This window comes from Xiphophorus maculatus, chromosome 12 (genome assembly GCF_002775205.1).
Source record: "Xiphophorus maculatus strain JP 163 A chromosome 12, X_maculatus-5.0-male, whole genome shotgun sequence".
Lineage (NCBI taxonomy): Eukaryota > Metazoa > Chordata > Actinopteri > Cyprinodontiformes > Poeciliidae > Xiphophorus > Xiphophorus maculatus.
In genome coordinates, this window is record NC_036454.1 from 3358040 (window position 1) to 3375182 (window position 17143).

General features: G+C 38.3%; 1 protein-coding gene across 1 annotated transcript in view; it reads left to right on the forward strand.

Moving 5' to 3' along the window:
- The first annotated feature begins 11630 nt into the window (after positions 1-11630).
- Positions 11631-17143, forward strand: part of dapk1 (death associated protein kinase 1) — a 65816-nt gene continuing 60303 nt past the window's right edge. Inside the window, exons 1-2 of the mRNA XM_023344186.1 lie at positions 11631-11758; positions 12344-12527. Of these exons, the coding sequence (XP_023199954.1) occupies positions 12466-12527 (62 nt within the window). The 5' untranslated portion in view covers positions 11631-11758; positions 12344-12465. The remainder of the gene's footprint in view (positions 11759-12343; positions 12528-17143) is intronic.

Here is a 17143-nt window from a genome sequence, read left to right on the forward strand (position 1 = left end):
ATAAAGCTTACCGTAGTCTGCGATGAAATAAAACACATGTAACAAAACTTCCACAGGTAGGATGTAGTTATAAGAAATCTGCTGAGTAAGCAGTATGTGACGTAGCATCGATGTGCGCTTTACCACAAGGTAGTATTAAGGAAGAATAATTTAACATTAACTTTGGACAAAACGTTTGGCTCTTTCTTCCTTAAGGCCCGGGATCCCTAGCGGGCGGTGCTGCAGCTGGAGAAAGTGAAACAACGACACTGCGCGTTGACATCACAGATCACAGAGTTTAATCCCATACAAAGCAACGCATGAATCAATTAACAAAGCTGCAGAGGTACAGAGATATATATTCATTACTTGTAACAGGAAAAATAGAAAAAGAAACACAAAGAAAAAGGCAAAGACGCGTCTTTGGAGAGAGCTTATGCCAAAAAGCAAAACAGTGGTAGCTTTCTGAATTTCTAGCACTGACATGAAATTTTATACTGAGTGGGTGTTTCTTCTATATAATATATTCAATCAAGGCGTTCCGTTCTTTGACCAATTAGAAACCCCTTCGACATTCAGAGAAACTTGAGAAATCTCCTAATTTACAGCGAAGCTCCAAGGGCGTCTGGTTTCTGTCGAGACACAAGGGCGGACCACTTAATCTTGGACGATACCAGGTACGAATGTCCCCGGCGCCGAAAGTCCTGAGATAAGATTTCGCAGACACCCTCGGAATCTGACGTCTCTTCCATTATCTCTCCTAAAGTTCTCAAAGAGACTTGCATCTGGTCATTTTCAAGGAAATGTTATCTTTGCAAACCCCAGTTTTTGCTTTTCCACAGTCAGCCCCCCCAAAAGATTGAGTTCTGCCAAAATAATACATAAAATCCACAGGACAAAATAAAGTATAATTCCTGAGCCATTTTCTAATAGTAAACAAAACATTTTCATTCAAACAATTTCCATTTGCTTCTAATATCGTCACAAATAACACAGTTTTCAAATACATTCATCATTTAGTAGTTTTAAAATGACATAATACAATCTTCAGTAAAAACATGGTATTAATACTTAGAAATTAAATGTTAGGGGTTTCAATCTTCTATTTTGCATTAATTTTACACCATCACAGATGCTGGCCTCCGGCAGGTCTCCCCCCAACTGCCTGCAGGAATGCTAATTTTATGGCTCTGTGTTCTGGCCCCATTTAGTGATCTGCATTCTGACCCCTGTCTGTCCGGTTCAAAACAAGAGCGTCAAACATACCCTTTTTACACATGCGTAAGATTAACTGTATTAAGTACTAAAATTATCATTTTTTTCAACAGTAGGACGGATTTAAGGGTAGCACAGATAAACAAAACACCGGCCCTCCACCTTTATCACCCCTGCTTTACTGTATTTCTAGCTCGCTGTTACTGTCTCTTACTCTGCAGTTGTGGAGTCACAATGTCTGGGATCATGAGCGCCCCCTGCCATGAGGCCAGAGAACTGCCTGCCTCACCTCGATTCTGTTCTCTGGTTTCTGATCGCTGCTCAGCACACGAAACACGTTACACACACAGTTGGTGACAAAAAACACTATACATTATATAGATAAGCTAAATTATGGAAAATCAGTTCATATATTAAATGTTTTTTAGCCATTTTATTGGCAACGTTCAGACAAGTCTCATTGAATGGCAGTTAGCGAGAGGTTGCGCAATCCCAGGTGAGGCTCAATCAATCAATCAATCAAATTTTATTTGTATAGCACATTTCAGCAGCAAGGCATTTCAAAGTGCTTTACATCATTACAAACACAGAAACACAATGCAACATAGAATCAAAAACAAAGGATTAAGTCAAGTTCCATCCATAAATTTGTAATTGATTACATTTCAAATACAATTCTAAACAGGTGGATTTTCAGTTGAGATTTAAAAGAAGTCAGTGTTTCAGCTGTTTTACAGTTTTCTGGAAGTTTGTTCCAAATTTGTGGTGCATAGATGCTGAAAGCTGCTTCTCCTCGTTTGGTTCTGGTTCTGGGGATGCAGAGCAGAACCAGAACCAGAACCTGAGAGGTCTGGAAGGTTGATACAACAACAGCAGATCTTTAATGTATTGTGGTGCTAAGCTGTTCAGTGATTTATAAACTAACAACAGTATTTTAAAGTCTATTCTTTGAGCTACAGGGAGCCAGTGGAGGGACTTTAAAACTGGTGTTATGTTCTATCTTCCTGGTTTTAGTGAGAACGCCAGCAGCAGCATTCTGGATCAGCTGCAGCTGTTTGATTGATTTGTTGGACAGACCTGTGAAGACGCTGTTGCAATAATCAATACGACTGAAGATGAACGCATGGATGAGTTTCTCTAGATCTGGCTGAGACATTAGTCCTTTAATCCTGGAAATGTTCTTCAGGTGATAGAAGGCTCAGCTCTCTGCTGCCTCACCAGCTGCGCTTCCGAGCATTTGAATGGAAAAATGCAAAAATTCAGCGATTTTGAAGACAAAAGAATCAAGATTGGTCAAGCTAAATAAAAAATAAATACTTTACAGTACAAACCACATGGAGAAAATAGCAATCTAAATTATTTTTTCATTATATTTTTCCATTATGACAGGTGAGGCTCTGCCTCACTTGCCTCCCGTGACTGCACCTCACTGGTAACTATGGCAACCAGTGACAGTTTAAAAGCCCACTGACTCTTTCTGTAGCCAGGTTGCGCGCGCATCCGTCCTGTTAATAAAAAATCCATCAGACAAGCCCGCTCTGAATATCAAACGGAACTGTGACATCACAATGTGAAATCACAATATAACTCCAAAGGCAGAATTCTGACATCACCAGCGATGATATAAACTCCTCACACTGATCTACTTTCATCACAGCCGTTTAGCCGCCGTTGTTGATACATTTCTCTTGAGAATTTATTTAGCAGTTCGTAGTAAGATTTTCAACATTGTTTGGTGAACATTTCTTTTTCATCAAGCTTAACGTGAAAACTTAACTGAGTATCTAGAGAATTGATTTATCTTAGAACCTGAAACAAGCAAAGGTTACAATGCAGTCCAACCAACTTAGAGTTGAAGAGGTTGAATCCGACAACATTGTTGAAAGGGAGTTCCAGCCACCCACGCCACCCAAGCGCAAGAAGAAGAAGGTGTCGTTTGCAGTCTGGTGGGAGCTGCACGCACCTGAGGAGCTTAAGATTTCTGCTGAAAGTATCGAACAGCAGGACGCTTCACTGGTGGTTGAAAATGAATCAATCACCAAAGCACTAGAGACTGTGGATCAAAAAGGGGACAGACAGCCACCTGAGAGCGAGTCCAATGAGAAGAACCAGGTACCATTTAAAACCTGGTCGGAGGAACACGTCCCCGTTGACCAAGAGATTTCGGCAGGAAATACTGAGAAGCAGAACGATTCACTGGTCAGTGAAGAAGAGTCCACCGCTGGAGTGCAGGAGACAATCGATGTAGCAGAGAAGGAACAGCCCTCTAAGTCTAAGAAACAGCCACCAACAACGAGGCGCAACAGGAAGAAAATGATACCATTTCAAGTCTGGTTGGAGAAACATGCCCCTGCTGATCTAAGGATTTCAGCTGAAGGTACTGGAATGGAAAAGGATTCACTGGTTACCAAACAGGAATCGATCTCCGTACTGCAGGAGACACCAGAGAAGGAACAGCCCTCTACGTCTGGCACTGAAAATGTTAAAAAGCAGGACACTTCTCTGCCTGAAGAAGAAGGTAATCAGGAAGATTCCTTAAAGAAGATTTGCAAAGAGGAACCTGTGATTTCCACAACACAATTGGTTACCGAAAAGAACAACATCTCCAAATTACAGAAGAAAGAGGATCAGAAAGGGGAAAAACAGTTATCAAAGACTAAGCGCATCAAGAAGACGCCGCTGTTATGGAAAACTTTCCCCGAGTCAGACGCTTGCATAGATCTTGCGTTTTTTACCGACAACATTGACATCAATAACGGTCCTCTGCCAGAAAACCAAAGTTATCAGGCAGCTTTGCCCAGCAGCGGAAAGAAGACGTTTTGGAAAATGCTCCCAAAGTCAGACCCTCACATCGACGTAAGTTTTTTTGCTGAGAGTATTGAAACCCAAAGTGTTTCAATGCCAGCACAAGAACTTGATGAGGCAGCTTCCTTGAAAAAGGAAAGCTATTCCAAGAACCCTGTGATTCCTTCAACACAGCTGGTCTCCAACCAGGAATCCATCTTCAAACCGCAGCAGACACTGGATCAGAAAGGGGAGAAAAGTCCATCTATGGGTAAGCCCAAGGACAACATCCAAACCGAGAATTTAACTGAGGTTCCTGATAGTCAAACTGCAGAAAATGTTCAAGGAGAGAGTTTAACTGAAATTCAGAATTTGCCCCACTCTTCTGAAAAGGCAACAAGTCGAGCAAACTGTACGTGTCTCGCCAAATTTAAGGAGTCTGAACTGGAATATATCGAAGTACAGAAGTACTTAATGGCACAGCTTGATGAGATGTTCAATACCAATCAGAAACTAAATGCTAAACTTAAACAGCAGAAAGATCTGATGAGGAAAGGACTCTCAGAGAGAAGACAAGGCAAGAATTCAGTGGTTTCTGTTGAAATTCAGACAGATTCACAAGACCGGCCAGAGCAGAAAACAGTCCATTATTCATCTGCTTCAACACAAACTGAGATGGATGTTCAGGAAACCAGCTATCAGTTAAAACCAGTTTATGAGACGATTTCAACACAAACTGAGCTCTTTTCAGTGCCAAAACAACAGCACTCTGAAACGCAACTGAATGGGCATCAGGATCTGCAGGCCAGGCTATTCAAGAGATCTCCAGGTAAGAACAGGAAAAAGTCATCAATGAAAGCTGTTTCTGAACTGGAGACGCTCAGTAATGAAAATGTTTCAGGAGAAAACAGTGAACAAGACATTTCAGCACCAGAAACAGTTGGAGATCAGACAGCTACCATCAAAAACGAGATCCATACAAAAGAAACAGTGATCACTGAAGAAGAAACCCGACAAAATGGAGACCATCAAGACGAGAAGAAGCCATCAAAGAAATCTCAACGTAAGAACAAGAGAAAGTCATCATTGAAAGCTGTCAGTAATGAAAATATTTCTGGAGAAAACAATGAACATCAAGATGTTTCTATATCAGAAACAGTTGAGGATCAGACAGCTACCATCAAAAACGAGAATCTCACAGATGAAATGATCATCAGTAAAGTACAGCAAGCGATCGAAGAAGAATCTGTCTCCACAACACAACTAAATCTGGACCAGGAAGATGAGAAAAAGCCATCGAGGAAACTTAAACGTAAGAACAAGAGAAAGGCAGCAAAGAAAGCTGCCTCTGAATTGGAAAACCTCAATACTGAAAAGGCTTCTGGAGAAAACGGTGAACATCAAGTAGTTTCTGCACCAGAAACAGTTGAGGATCATAAAACCTCTGTTAAAAACGAAATTCGTACAAAAGAAGCAGTGATCTCTATAGAACAGCAGATCACTGAAGAAGAAACGGTCCCTGAAACACAACAAAATGGAGACCAGGAAGATGAGACAAAGCCATCGAGGAAACCTAAACGTAGGATCAGGAGAAAGGCAGCAATGAAAGCTGGATCTGAATTGGAAAACCTCAACAATGATCAAGTTTCTGGAGAAAACAGTGAACATCAAGATGTTTCTATATCAGAAACAGTTGAGGATCAGACAGCTACCATCAAAAACGAGAATCTCACAGATGAAATGGTCATCAGTAAAGTACAGCAAGCGATCGAAGAAGAATCTGTCTCCACAACACAACTAAATCTGGACCAGGAAGATGAGAAAAAGCCATCGAGGAAACTTAAACGTAAGAACAAGAGAAAGTCAGTAAAGAAAGCTGCCTCTGACCTGGAAAACCTCAATACTGAAAAGGCTTCTGGAGAAAACGGTGAACATCAAGTAGTTTCTGCACCAGAAACAGTTGAGGATCATAAAACCTCTGTTAAAAACGAAATTCGTACAAAAGAAGCAGTGATCTCTATAGAACAGCAGATCACTGAAGAAGAAACGGTCCCTGAAACACAACAAAATGGAGACCAGGAAGATGAGACAAAGCCATCGAGGAAACCTAAACGTAGGATCAGGAGAAAGGCAGCAATGAAAGCTGGATCTGAATTGGAAAACCTCAACAATGATCAAGTTTCTGGAGAAAACAGTGAACATCAAGATGTTTCTATATCAGAAACAGTTGAGGATCAGACAGCTACCATCAAAAACGAGAGTCACACAGATGAAATGATCATCAGTAAAGTACAGCAGGCGATCGAAGAACAAACTGTCTCTACAACACAACTAAATCTGGACCAGGAAGATGAGAAAAAGCCATCGAGGAAACCTAAACGTAGGATCAAGAGAAAGTCAGCAATGAAAGCTGGATCTGAATTGGAAAACCTCAATACTGAAAAGGCTTCTGGAGAAAACGGTGAACATCAAGTAGTTTCTACACCAGAAACAGTTGAGGATCATAAAACCTCTGTTAAAAACGAGATTCGTACAAAAGAAACAGTGATCTCTATAGAACAGCAGATCACTGAAGAAGAAACGGTCCCTGAAACACAACAAAATGGAGACCAGGAAGACGAGAAGAAGCCATCAAAGAAATCTCAACGTAAGAACAAGAGAAAGTCATCATTGAAAGCCGTCAGTAATGAAAACATTTCTGGAGAAAACAGTGAGCATCAAGATGTTTCTATATCAGAAACAGTTGAGGATCAGACAGCTACCATCAAAAACGAGAGTCACACAGATGAAATGATCATCAGTAAAGTACAGCAAGCGATCGAAGAACAATCTGTCTCCACAACACAACAAAATCTGGACCAGGAAGGTGAAAAAAAGCCACCGAGGAAACCTAAACGTAGGATCAAGAGAAAGGCAGCAAAAAAATCTGCCTCTGAATTGGAAAACCTCAACAATGATCAAGTTTCTGGAGAAAACAATGAACATCAAGATGTTTCTATATCAGAAACAGTTGAGGATCAGACAGCTACCATCAAAAACGAGAGTCACACAGATGAAATGATCATCAGTAAAGTACAGCAGGCGATCGAAGTAGAATCTGCCTCCACAACACAACAAAATCTGGACCAGGAAGATGAGAAAAAGCCATCGAGGAAACCTAAACGTAGGATGAAGACAAAGTCAGCAAAGAAAGCTGCCTCTGACCTGGAAAACCTCAATACTGAAAAGGCTTCTGGAGAAAACGGTGAACATCAAGTAGTTTCTGCACCAGAAACAGTTGAGGATCATAAAACCTCTGTTAAAAACGAGATTCGTACAAAAGAAACAGTGATCTCTATAGAACAGCAGATCACTGAAGAACAGCAGATCACTGAAGAACAGCAGATTACCGAAGAACAGCAGATTACCGAAGAACAGCAGATCTCTGAAGAACAGCAGATCTCTGAAGAACAGCAGATTACCGAAGAACAGCAGATTACCGAAGAACAGCAGATTACCGAAGAACAGCAGATCACTGAAGAACAGCAGATCTCTGAAGAACAGCAGATCTCTGAAGAACAGCAGATCACTAAAGAACAGCAGATCTCTGAAGAACAGCAGATCACCGAAGAACAGCAGATATCTGAAGAACAGCAGATCTCTGAAGAACAGCAGATCTCTAAAGAACAGCAGATTACCGAAGAACAGCAGATCACTGAAGAACCGCAGATCTCTGAAGAACAGCAGATCACTAAAGAACAGCAGATTACCGAAGAACAGCAGATCTCTGAAGAACAGCAGATCACTAAAGAACAGCAGATTACCGAAGAACAGCAGATCACTGAAGAACCGCAGATCTCTGAAGAACAGCAGATTACCGAAGAACAGCAGATCACTGAAGAACCGCAGATCTCTGAAGAACAGCAGATCTCTAAAGAACAGCAGATTACCGAAGAACAGCAGATCACCGAAGAACAGCAGATCACCGAAGAACAGCAGATCTCTGAAGAACAGCAGATCTCTGAAGAACAGCAGATCTCTGAAGAACAGCAGATCTCTAAAGAACAGCAGATTACCGAAGAACAGCAGATCACTGAAGAACCGCAGATCTCTGAAGAACAGCAGATCTCTAAAGAACAGCAGATTACCAAAGAACAGCAGATCTCTGAAGAACAGAAGATCACTAAAGAACAGCAGATTACCGAAGAACAGCAGATCACTGAAGAACAGCAGATCTCTGAAGAACAGCAGATCTCTGAAGAACAGCAGATTCCTGTAGTTTCCACAGAAGGGGAGAGTGGTCTAATGGAAAAACTGAGAACATCCCCTCCACAGGTAAACGAAGATGTAATCCACACAACACCTCAAGAATCAGAGACTCAAGCAGCGGAAGAGTCAGCTGATCTGATCAATATCTCTGAAGAAGAAGAAGAAGAGAGACCCATGAAAAAGATTTCACTGTGGAAGCGTCTGAAAAAGGCTTTATCTCCAACATCTCTGCGCAAGTTCAAACGCAGATGTAAAGTCCATCCAGCGTAGACATCACTTTATGTCTACTAGACCTAAAAGGGGGTGGGGCCACGTGTGGGTTGGGTGATTGGTGGTAATTTCAAAAATGAGCCACTGTTGTTGTTAATTGGACATTTCAATATTAAAAAGCCAGGACTGCACGGTGGGAAACGTCTCTCCGTGCAGGTGTGGGTTCACTCCGGGTGCTCCGGCTTCCCCCACGTTCAACAACATCAGGACTCATGTTCACCCATTCTAAGATTTTTATTTCTAATTCTGCACAGAAAATAAGAAAACCACATTTATTAATTAAAGGGAGATTTAGGAAAAGAAAATTTAAACAACGTGGAACAAAAGGAGCCTATTAGAAGTCTAAACCTATAAAATTGGGAAAATTTTGAAAACAGTTTATCTTTCTGGGCAAGATATATATATATAATTTTAGATATAGATATACAGTATATCATCTATATCTAAATTATTTACCTTCTTCTAAATCTATCTATATATATAGGTATCTATCTGTCCCTCTCACTATCAATATCAATCTATATATCTATCTATATACAGTATATATATATATATATATATATATATATATATATATATATATATATATATATATATATATATATATATATATATAGATATAGATATAGATATAGATATATCTACCTTTCTCTCTCTTTGTATAGAAATAAACAAAAAAAAAAAAAAAAAAAATATATATATATATATATATATATATATATATATATAGATAGATATAGATATAGATATATCTACCTCTCTCTCTCTTTGTATAGAAATAAACAAATAAAAATAAAAAAAATATATATATATAGATAGATATATATATATATATATATATAGATATAGATATAGATATATCTACCTCTCTTTCTGTATATAAATAAATAAAGAAATATACAGTATATATATATATATATATATATATATATATATATATATATATATATATATATATATATATATATATATATATATATATATATATATATATATATATATATATATATATGTATGTATGCTGTATATATATATGCCGTACAGACCAAAGGTTTGGACACACCTTCTAATTGAATTCAATTTGAAAGTGTGTCCAAACCTTTGGTCTGTACGGCATATATATATACAGCATACATACATATATATATATATATATATATATATATATATATATAGAGAGAGAGAGAGAGAGAGAGAGAGAGAGAGAGAGAGAGAGATCTACCTCTCTCTCTGTATATAAAGAAAGAAAGAAAGAAAGAAAGAAAGAAAGAAAGAAAGAAAGAAAGAAAGAAAGAAAGAAAGAAAGAAAGAAAGAAAGAAAGAAAGAAAGAAATGTACAGTATATATATATACTGCTCAAAAAAATAATAATGTTCCCTTTATTTTTTTGAGCAGTATATGTATATATACTGTACATTTCTTTCTTTCTTACTTTATTTATTTATTTATATACAGAGAGAGAGGTAGATCTCTCTCTCTCTCCCTCTCTCTCTCTCTCTCTCTCTCTATATATATATATATATATATATATATATATTTTTTTTTTTTTTTTTTTTTTTTGAGCAGTGTATATACTGTATATGTATATATACCGATATATAATACGGCATATATTATATGGTAGAAAACCAGTTTTCTACGTGAAAAATGGTTTTCACGTAGAAAACCATTTCTGCATTTTAGATCTGCATGCTGTCAATGTTTTAAAAACAATTTTACATCCTTAAATTTGGGCATTTTGATTAAAAAATATTTCAAAATGTCTTTGAACCATTAATCCTCATGCAGAAAACTGTGAAAGTCATTTTGATTCTGTCACCCTTGGTGAATACAGTGAATAATTGAGGCCGTTATGCATTTTTCTATGGATCTGGATCAGACGGGTTGTTGCAGTACTCCTTCCACCCACTAGATGTCCTCAGTCTCCGCTGCATTCACTGCTCACCTGTGATCTGTTCCTTTTGCAGCCATGGAAATATATTCTTCTGAACTCTTTATTTTTTGTTTTTACCACTTTTTTAAAACTGACCCATGTATTAATCTTTTAAGTGCGGCAGGATTTGTGCGTCTACTCATATATGTACAGAGTAAAAGACATTTTTACATTTTTTACATTTACAGGTAGATGTTGCATCAAATGTTTGTTGGAATGTATTTTTAATAAATTCATAATGCACACATTTACAAACAGCAGTTGCTACAAGTTACCTCCAGCAACAACCTGGGAAATAACTTTCTTTCTGGAAGGAAACCATAAAGTAAGTTAACTTGAAAGCTGCTGATGTTTTACATTCCAGCAAAATAATTACTCGACATATTGTTATTAAAAATATCTATACTTATCAGAAAAAAGTAGTCCTTGTTGTCGAAACCAGATATAGGATAACAAGATTGTTGTACTGGAACAATACTGTAATAGGGATAGAAAAAAGATTTGCATATAAAATTATATTTAAATTTCTGCTCATCTGTGTCTAACAATAAAAAAGGAAAAACCTAATGTTATCTAAATTGTATTTTGTTTTAGATTTAGATGCAAAAATATATTTTTCTATTTTTATTACTGGCTTCTAATTATAAAAACTAATAATAATAATTAATGCATTTCTAAATAATTTTCCTCTTGTGGCATTCATTTGTGGCAGCAAAGCAACTAGTAACATCTACACAAAATACAACAACAATAATAATAATAATAATAATAATAATAATAATAATAATAATAATAATAATAATAATAATAATAATAATAATAATAACAAATAAGGCCCGAAAAAAACAAAAAACAAAACTAAAATGTTCTAATTCTATCTTCAATTGTGACTAAAATGCAGTGAAAGTGAAATCTCTGCTGCCCTCTTGCGGCTACCCCTGCTCCTACACCCTGCCCAAGTTTGGTGCATTTATGTAACGACAAAAAACTGACATTTACACTTCCTAATTCTTCCACTAATTTTGGAAAGCATATAATTCACCCTGATCACAGCGATTCTTTCTGATTAACATAAAAAATATATCTGTTTATTAATAAGAAGCATCGTAAAGTATCCGCAGGTTACAATCAACTTGTCGCTCCCTCTGAACCCACATTTCCCACAGAACACGAAGGCATCACCTGGAGTAGCCTGCTTCACATTGTTAACGTAGGTTTCTCCCGTTCCAGCCAGCATTTGTCTTCCGTGAGCCGAACCTGGGTCACCGCCTCCCGCAAAGCGCCTGAAATCTCGGCTTCATTTGGCAGCGGGACTCACGCCGGCACAACGTAAGATACTTTATCCGGTTCCCATTAAATGTGTCTCAGTTTCGGGGAGTGAAAGGGGCGGTGATGGTCAGAAGCTAGCGTTAATGTTGATTCCTTTCGGACTGCAGTGGCTTGAATTAAACGTTACAAGGCAGCTGCTGTTCGTGGTTTTATATTGAGAACAGCTCCAGTGTTTCAGGTTTGTACTGTTTTTATGACACGTTTTAGAGTTTTTATCCGCTTACAGTTTGGGGTTGGACACCTGTCCGGGTCATAATTTATAAGAAATGACCCAAACAGTCATTTTCCTGCCTGGACTCGTAGCTTAGCTGGTTTCCCATGGCTACACCAAGCTCTCCATGGGTGGGTTGTTTTCCCTCAGAACCGGGGACGATATGATATTAATTTCTGTTAAAATGGGCTTTATTGTGCAATAGTTAAGCAAAAATAAACGAGGGGGAACAATAGCGGGTCGTGGGGGACTGGGTGGACGGAGCGCAGGTTCATCTCTCAGCCCGTTTGGGGGGATCCCATTGTTTCCGTTCCCAAACATCTCTGACCGGGTCACTTACTTTTCTATTCCTCCTTCTTGGTGTCTTGCACCAGAGGGCCACAGCTATGAGGAAGACCGGTGTCCGGGTCCCCGGCCCGGCCGGAGGCTGGTAGGGATGGTGCCGCTGTGAGAAGCCGTTCAGAGACGCGGAGAGGACCGGGAGTGCCTGGACAACATGACTGTGTTCAACCCGGACAATGTGGAGGAATTTTACCAAATTGGAGACGAGCTGGGCAGGTGAGTGCTGCTGGTTTTATTTATTTATTTATTTATTTATTTGTTTATTTATTTATTTATTTTTCAGCGTGTTATTGGTGTGCATGAACTTCCCCTTTCTAAAGCTGAGGCGTGTTCAGTTGTTGTAAACACCCCGGATTTTTCTTTATGGGTTTGCAAACTGATCTTGTGCTTGTTCTACAGCTGCATGGTGTATCTTCTACTTACAACAAATACATTTATACATGTTTTCTATACACACTTGTTAATACTGACAGGATAAAATGATTAGTTACCAAAGTAAAAGTAGCACTACTTACACATATTTTTCCTCAAGTAAAAGTAAAAAGTAGCCGTGCAAGAAAATATTCATGTAAGAGTAAAAAAGTATTTAATAAAACTTCTACTCAAGTACTGAGTAACTGATCAAATGATCAATTATTTAATATTCAGAAATGACATCATCAGACAGGCCAGAAAGTAAAGTTAATTTGGTAAATTTTGGTATTTTGAGAACAAAAATGGCAATAATTCATATAAATCAGCCAAAAATAAATATTTTATTTCAGTAAAAGCAAAATAATTATGAAACTTTAGGAAAAACTGGTAAAGTTTTGGTTAAAACATGTTTGTTTTTCATTCAAATAAAAAATCCAGAAATTTTACTCCATCCAGTAAGAGTAGAAATACGTCATAATAAAATTACTCAAGTAAAATAACAAGTACAGCATAGTAAAAATACTCTTAAAAGTAAATTTAAAAAAAAAAGTTACTTAAGTAAATGTAACTATTTACTACCCAACTGTGGACATGAGGCAAATAACCTGTAAAAAGATCAACCTCCTCCCTGAGCTACTATTGAAGAAATGCACCAAAAACAACCAATCAGAGCCAGGAGGCGGATCTTAGCGCTGTTAATCATCCTCATGTACTCACTGGTTAGGCAACTCACTGGTTGCCTAAAATTTACCTAAATTTTTAGGCAAATTTAGGCATCTAATTTGCCTAAAAATTAGATGATAAATAAATAGAATTACTGTAAATTATGGATTCACATCAACATCCAGAACTGTAATTTAACACATTTAGAGTCTTCATCTTCTTCAATACATATAAAGAAAATAGAGGTGAAATTGATAAGTTATTCCTGTTTTATTGATCTAATAGAAATTGTAAATTTTTCCTTACATTTCCTGTCCTATTATCTGCATAAATACTTATATTTCTAGCAATAAGTGGCTCCAACTTTACTATTTTTTGTTTCTTATTATGTAAAAGATTCTCTGTCCGTTCCTCCGTCCATTTTGTGATTCTGTTGTTTGTCCGTCCACTCATTTATTGATCGATCCGTTTGTCCAAACATTGATCCGTCTGTCCGTCCAGATTTTCATCCACTGGTTTTTCAGCCTTTCCTTTCTTCCTTAAAACTTTGCGTCAGAGGCTCAAAATTGTCAAAGAAATTTTGAGAAAATATTGGAACCTTAACCATCAACAGGAAATCTGACGTAATAAGTTTCCATGTCTGGATCAAAGTAGATTAATAAAATTAAAGTACTGATATTTCTTTTAGTTTCTAAAAAGGTTTTTGTGGTTGGATTAAATGCGACGTTTGGTTCCCGGCTCGATGCTGCGTTGCTCTGCAGAACAGATTGAACCTGGAAGCGTTCAATCGAAACGACCAGAACCGTCTTCTGACGGTTCTGGTCGTTTATCCCGCAGCGTTTTGGTAATGACCAGGGCGTTTTGTGCCGTTTCTCACCGGCGGTCTCACCACCCTGCTCCAGCAGCCGAGACGATCTGGGAGCGTTGCGTAACGGGACGCAGCTCTGGCTCCGCTGCAGCACCTGGGTCCCATTGCTGCTGCTGCATAACTCACACTTTCTGCTGCTTTATCTGTCTCAAGATATTTTTACAAACTTTTACTACCAACAAATTTTGCTGGGCAATAAGTTATTACAACAAACAATAATATTGTTGTTTTGAGACCATTTTCGAGTAATATCTATCATGCGAATAATTGATTTATTGCTTATTGCGATTATTTACTACAGAGTTTTGTTTTTTTAATATCTCAGTTTCCCTTTGCTTGTTGTTTAAGTCAGAAAAAGTCTTTGAGTTAATTTTGGTTAATTGTAGTGGGAGGTTTCTGTTTAACCCTCTAACATAATCACAGATTTCACCTGGGACTTTCTAGAGAATTATTTATTTATAAAATGTCTCCTGATTGACCATCTGAAGATTATTATGTTTTTATTACCTTTTTTACTCCCAAAGCTGTACAGCTCCTCTCTGCAGAACCAATCAGACGAGTTAAAACCAGGTTGAAGACCACAGAAGTTGTTTTATTTTTGTTTGTTTGCCGGATCTGTCTCAGAACAGTGGTACTTTCCAAGTTTGGAGTCAAACAGGAAAAGAAAAAACAAGCAAATGTTTATATAGAAAAAGAGGGAAGACGACAGTCTTGCTGTGTTTACAAAATCTTCTCCAGAGTTTTTTAACTTTCTGACCTTTCAGATGAGTCAGGAGTTAATAATGAAAGCCGGTCTTGTGTCCACCAGCTGCGCGATGCGCTGCGTAAAGGCTGGACTGCCGACACACACACACACACGCACACACACACACACACACACACACACAGAGCGTTTTGATCTGCTGCTGACGCCGTTCTGACTCTGGCAGGCCTCGAATTATTGCCTATTTGCTTTGGCAAAATGAGGGAATTTAGGAAATCAGCCAAGCGGTGACTTTATCCTGACACTGATCCTGGCTGCTTACGAGCTGCATGGCAGAAACGCCGATTAGCGAAGCACCAGGCGGAGTGGCAGCCATGCAGCTGCAGATCTTTGTTTTTCTTGGTAACCTTTGCAGTCTGATCTGCTCAGCGTTTTGAAAATGGCTTTTTCAGCTTCTGGTGTCTTTGGTAAAGTCCTTCAAAATCTTTTTTTTTTTACAATCTTTTCAAGTTTTCTGCAGGTTTCTTTCTGCAAGTGTGCAAATATCCTCCAGTATTTATTCAGTCTAGCATAAAAACTAAAACCCAAAATCTCACCATTATTAACATAATAAAATATAACTCTTCTTAGTGTCTATCTTTTAGATATTTGCAATAGTTTCTAGTTAAAATAATTTGAATTAAGATAAAACTAACAAGTAACTTTTCAGCAAGATATGAGTTTGTTTTTAGTCAGAAATGTTTATTTTTCCCTTATAACGAGGCAAAATGTTATAAAATAATCTGCCAGTAGAACTAATAGTTTTTCACCAACATAAATAAAATGCTGGCTGAAAATAAACTCCTATGTCCTGCTAAGAAATTACTTGTAAGTTTTCTTATTTCAATTATCCTAAGATATTTGCACTAGAAACTAGAGCAAAATGCTCGCAGTGTATTAAAACTGTTAAATGTGCAAAATGAAATGTCTGTTACAGAACTGCAGAAATTGCAGGATGAAAAAATGAAAGCGTTTCTTTTTTCCGTCCTGTGAGTTTGTGAAGGACTCCTGACTGTAATCGTCTCTCTGAAGCCCGACCACTCTGATCTCTCTAATGGTGTCACAGATTGGCAGGAAATTCTCACTTCTGGGCTGAGAACAGCAGGGAACAAGTGAAGGATCTCCAGTCTGATGCGTCGTCAGACCGGCGATCAGGTGAAGGGTGAAGCATTACTGGACTGTTTAGAGGCTTAATGGCTCTGGCAGATAAAAACACTCTGCTCTCTGCCAGACCTCATCTATTAACCAGCCCCTCCAGGATGCTGCCTTGTTTTTTTGTGATTGTTATGAGCTAAGAGTTAATTCACACCATCCCAGATTAGTTTGCTTCAACCAATCTGTAGTTAATTTGTCTAGAAAGTCTGGTTTGTTTGTGGAGGTGTGAATGTGAATTGAACTCTGATCCAGATTCTCGTCCGCCTACAAACTTCGGTCTCAGTTTGGTTGAAGTGAACTCTGGTTTGGTTTGAATCCATATATGAACACCAAGCAGACCGGAGACTGCTCCAAAAGCAGGGCATTCTGGGTAAATACAACCAAATCAAATGTGTTAGCCTAGCTCTAGCGGGAGAAATGACTCGAGGTTTTTTACCAAAGACAAAGGAGAAATCTTCTAACAGCTAAAATCTGACAGCACTCCATTTTTGTTCACATTTTGTGAAGAAGGAAGTTGCTCTTAGATTTAAATTTCTTTAGAGGTTTTTGTCATTTCCTTCAGGGGGTTTTGGTGCAGCGCCCCCACAGGGGAGGAGGGGAACAGGCTGCTCAAAGGTTTTGGACCGTCTGACTCAGTGCAGAGAAAAAGAACCGCAGCTGCTGGAAATGGAACAAAACGTTGCAGTTTTTGGTCTCCAATCTAACAGAGACTACCGAACTTTCAGGTGTGAAAACAGCCTAAAATTACTGATTTTGCAGCTAAGAGTTGCAGTTAAAGCCTTATTTTTGCCATAAGATGCTCTTTGCCTCTTGAGGACAAAGTTCTCAAGAAACGAAGGAGTTCAGTATCTTTTCCTAGCTTTAATAACAGAAAACGCCTCATCGTTTCACGCCTCCTGCTCTGGTCTATCATTCCCGACTCACATTAACCTGATCCGATACATTTACTGTCTGGTGCTGGGAGTTCGGCTCTTTCTCCTCACTGTTTCA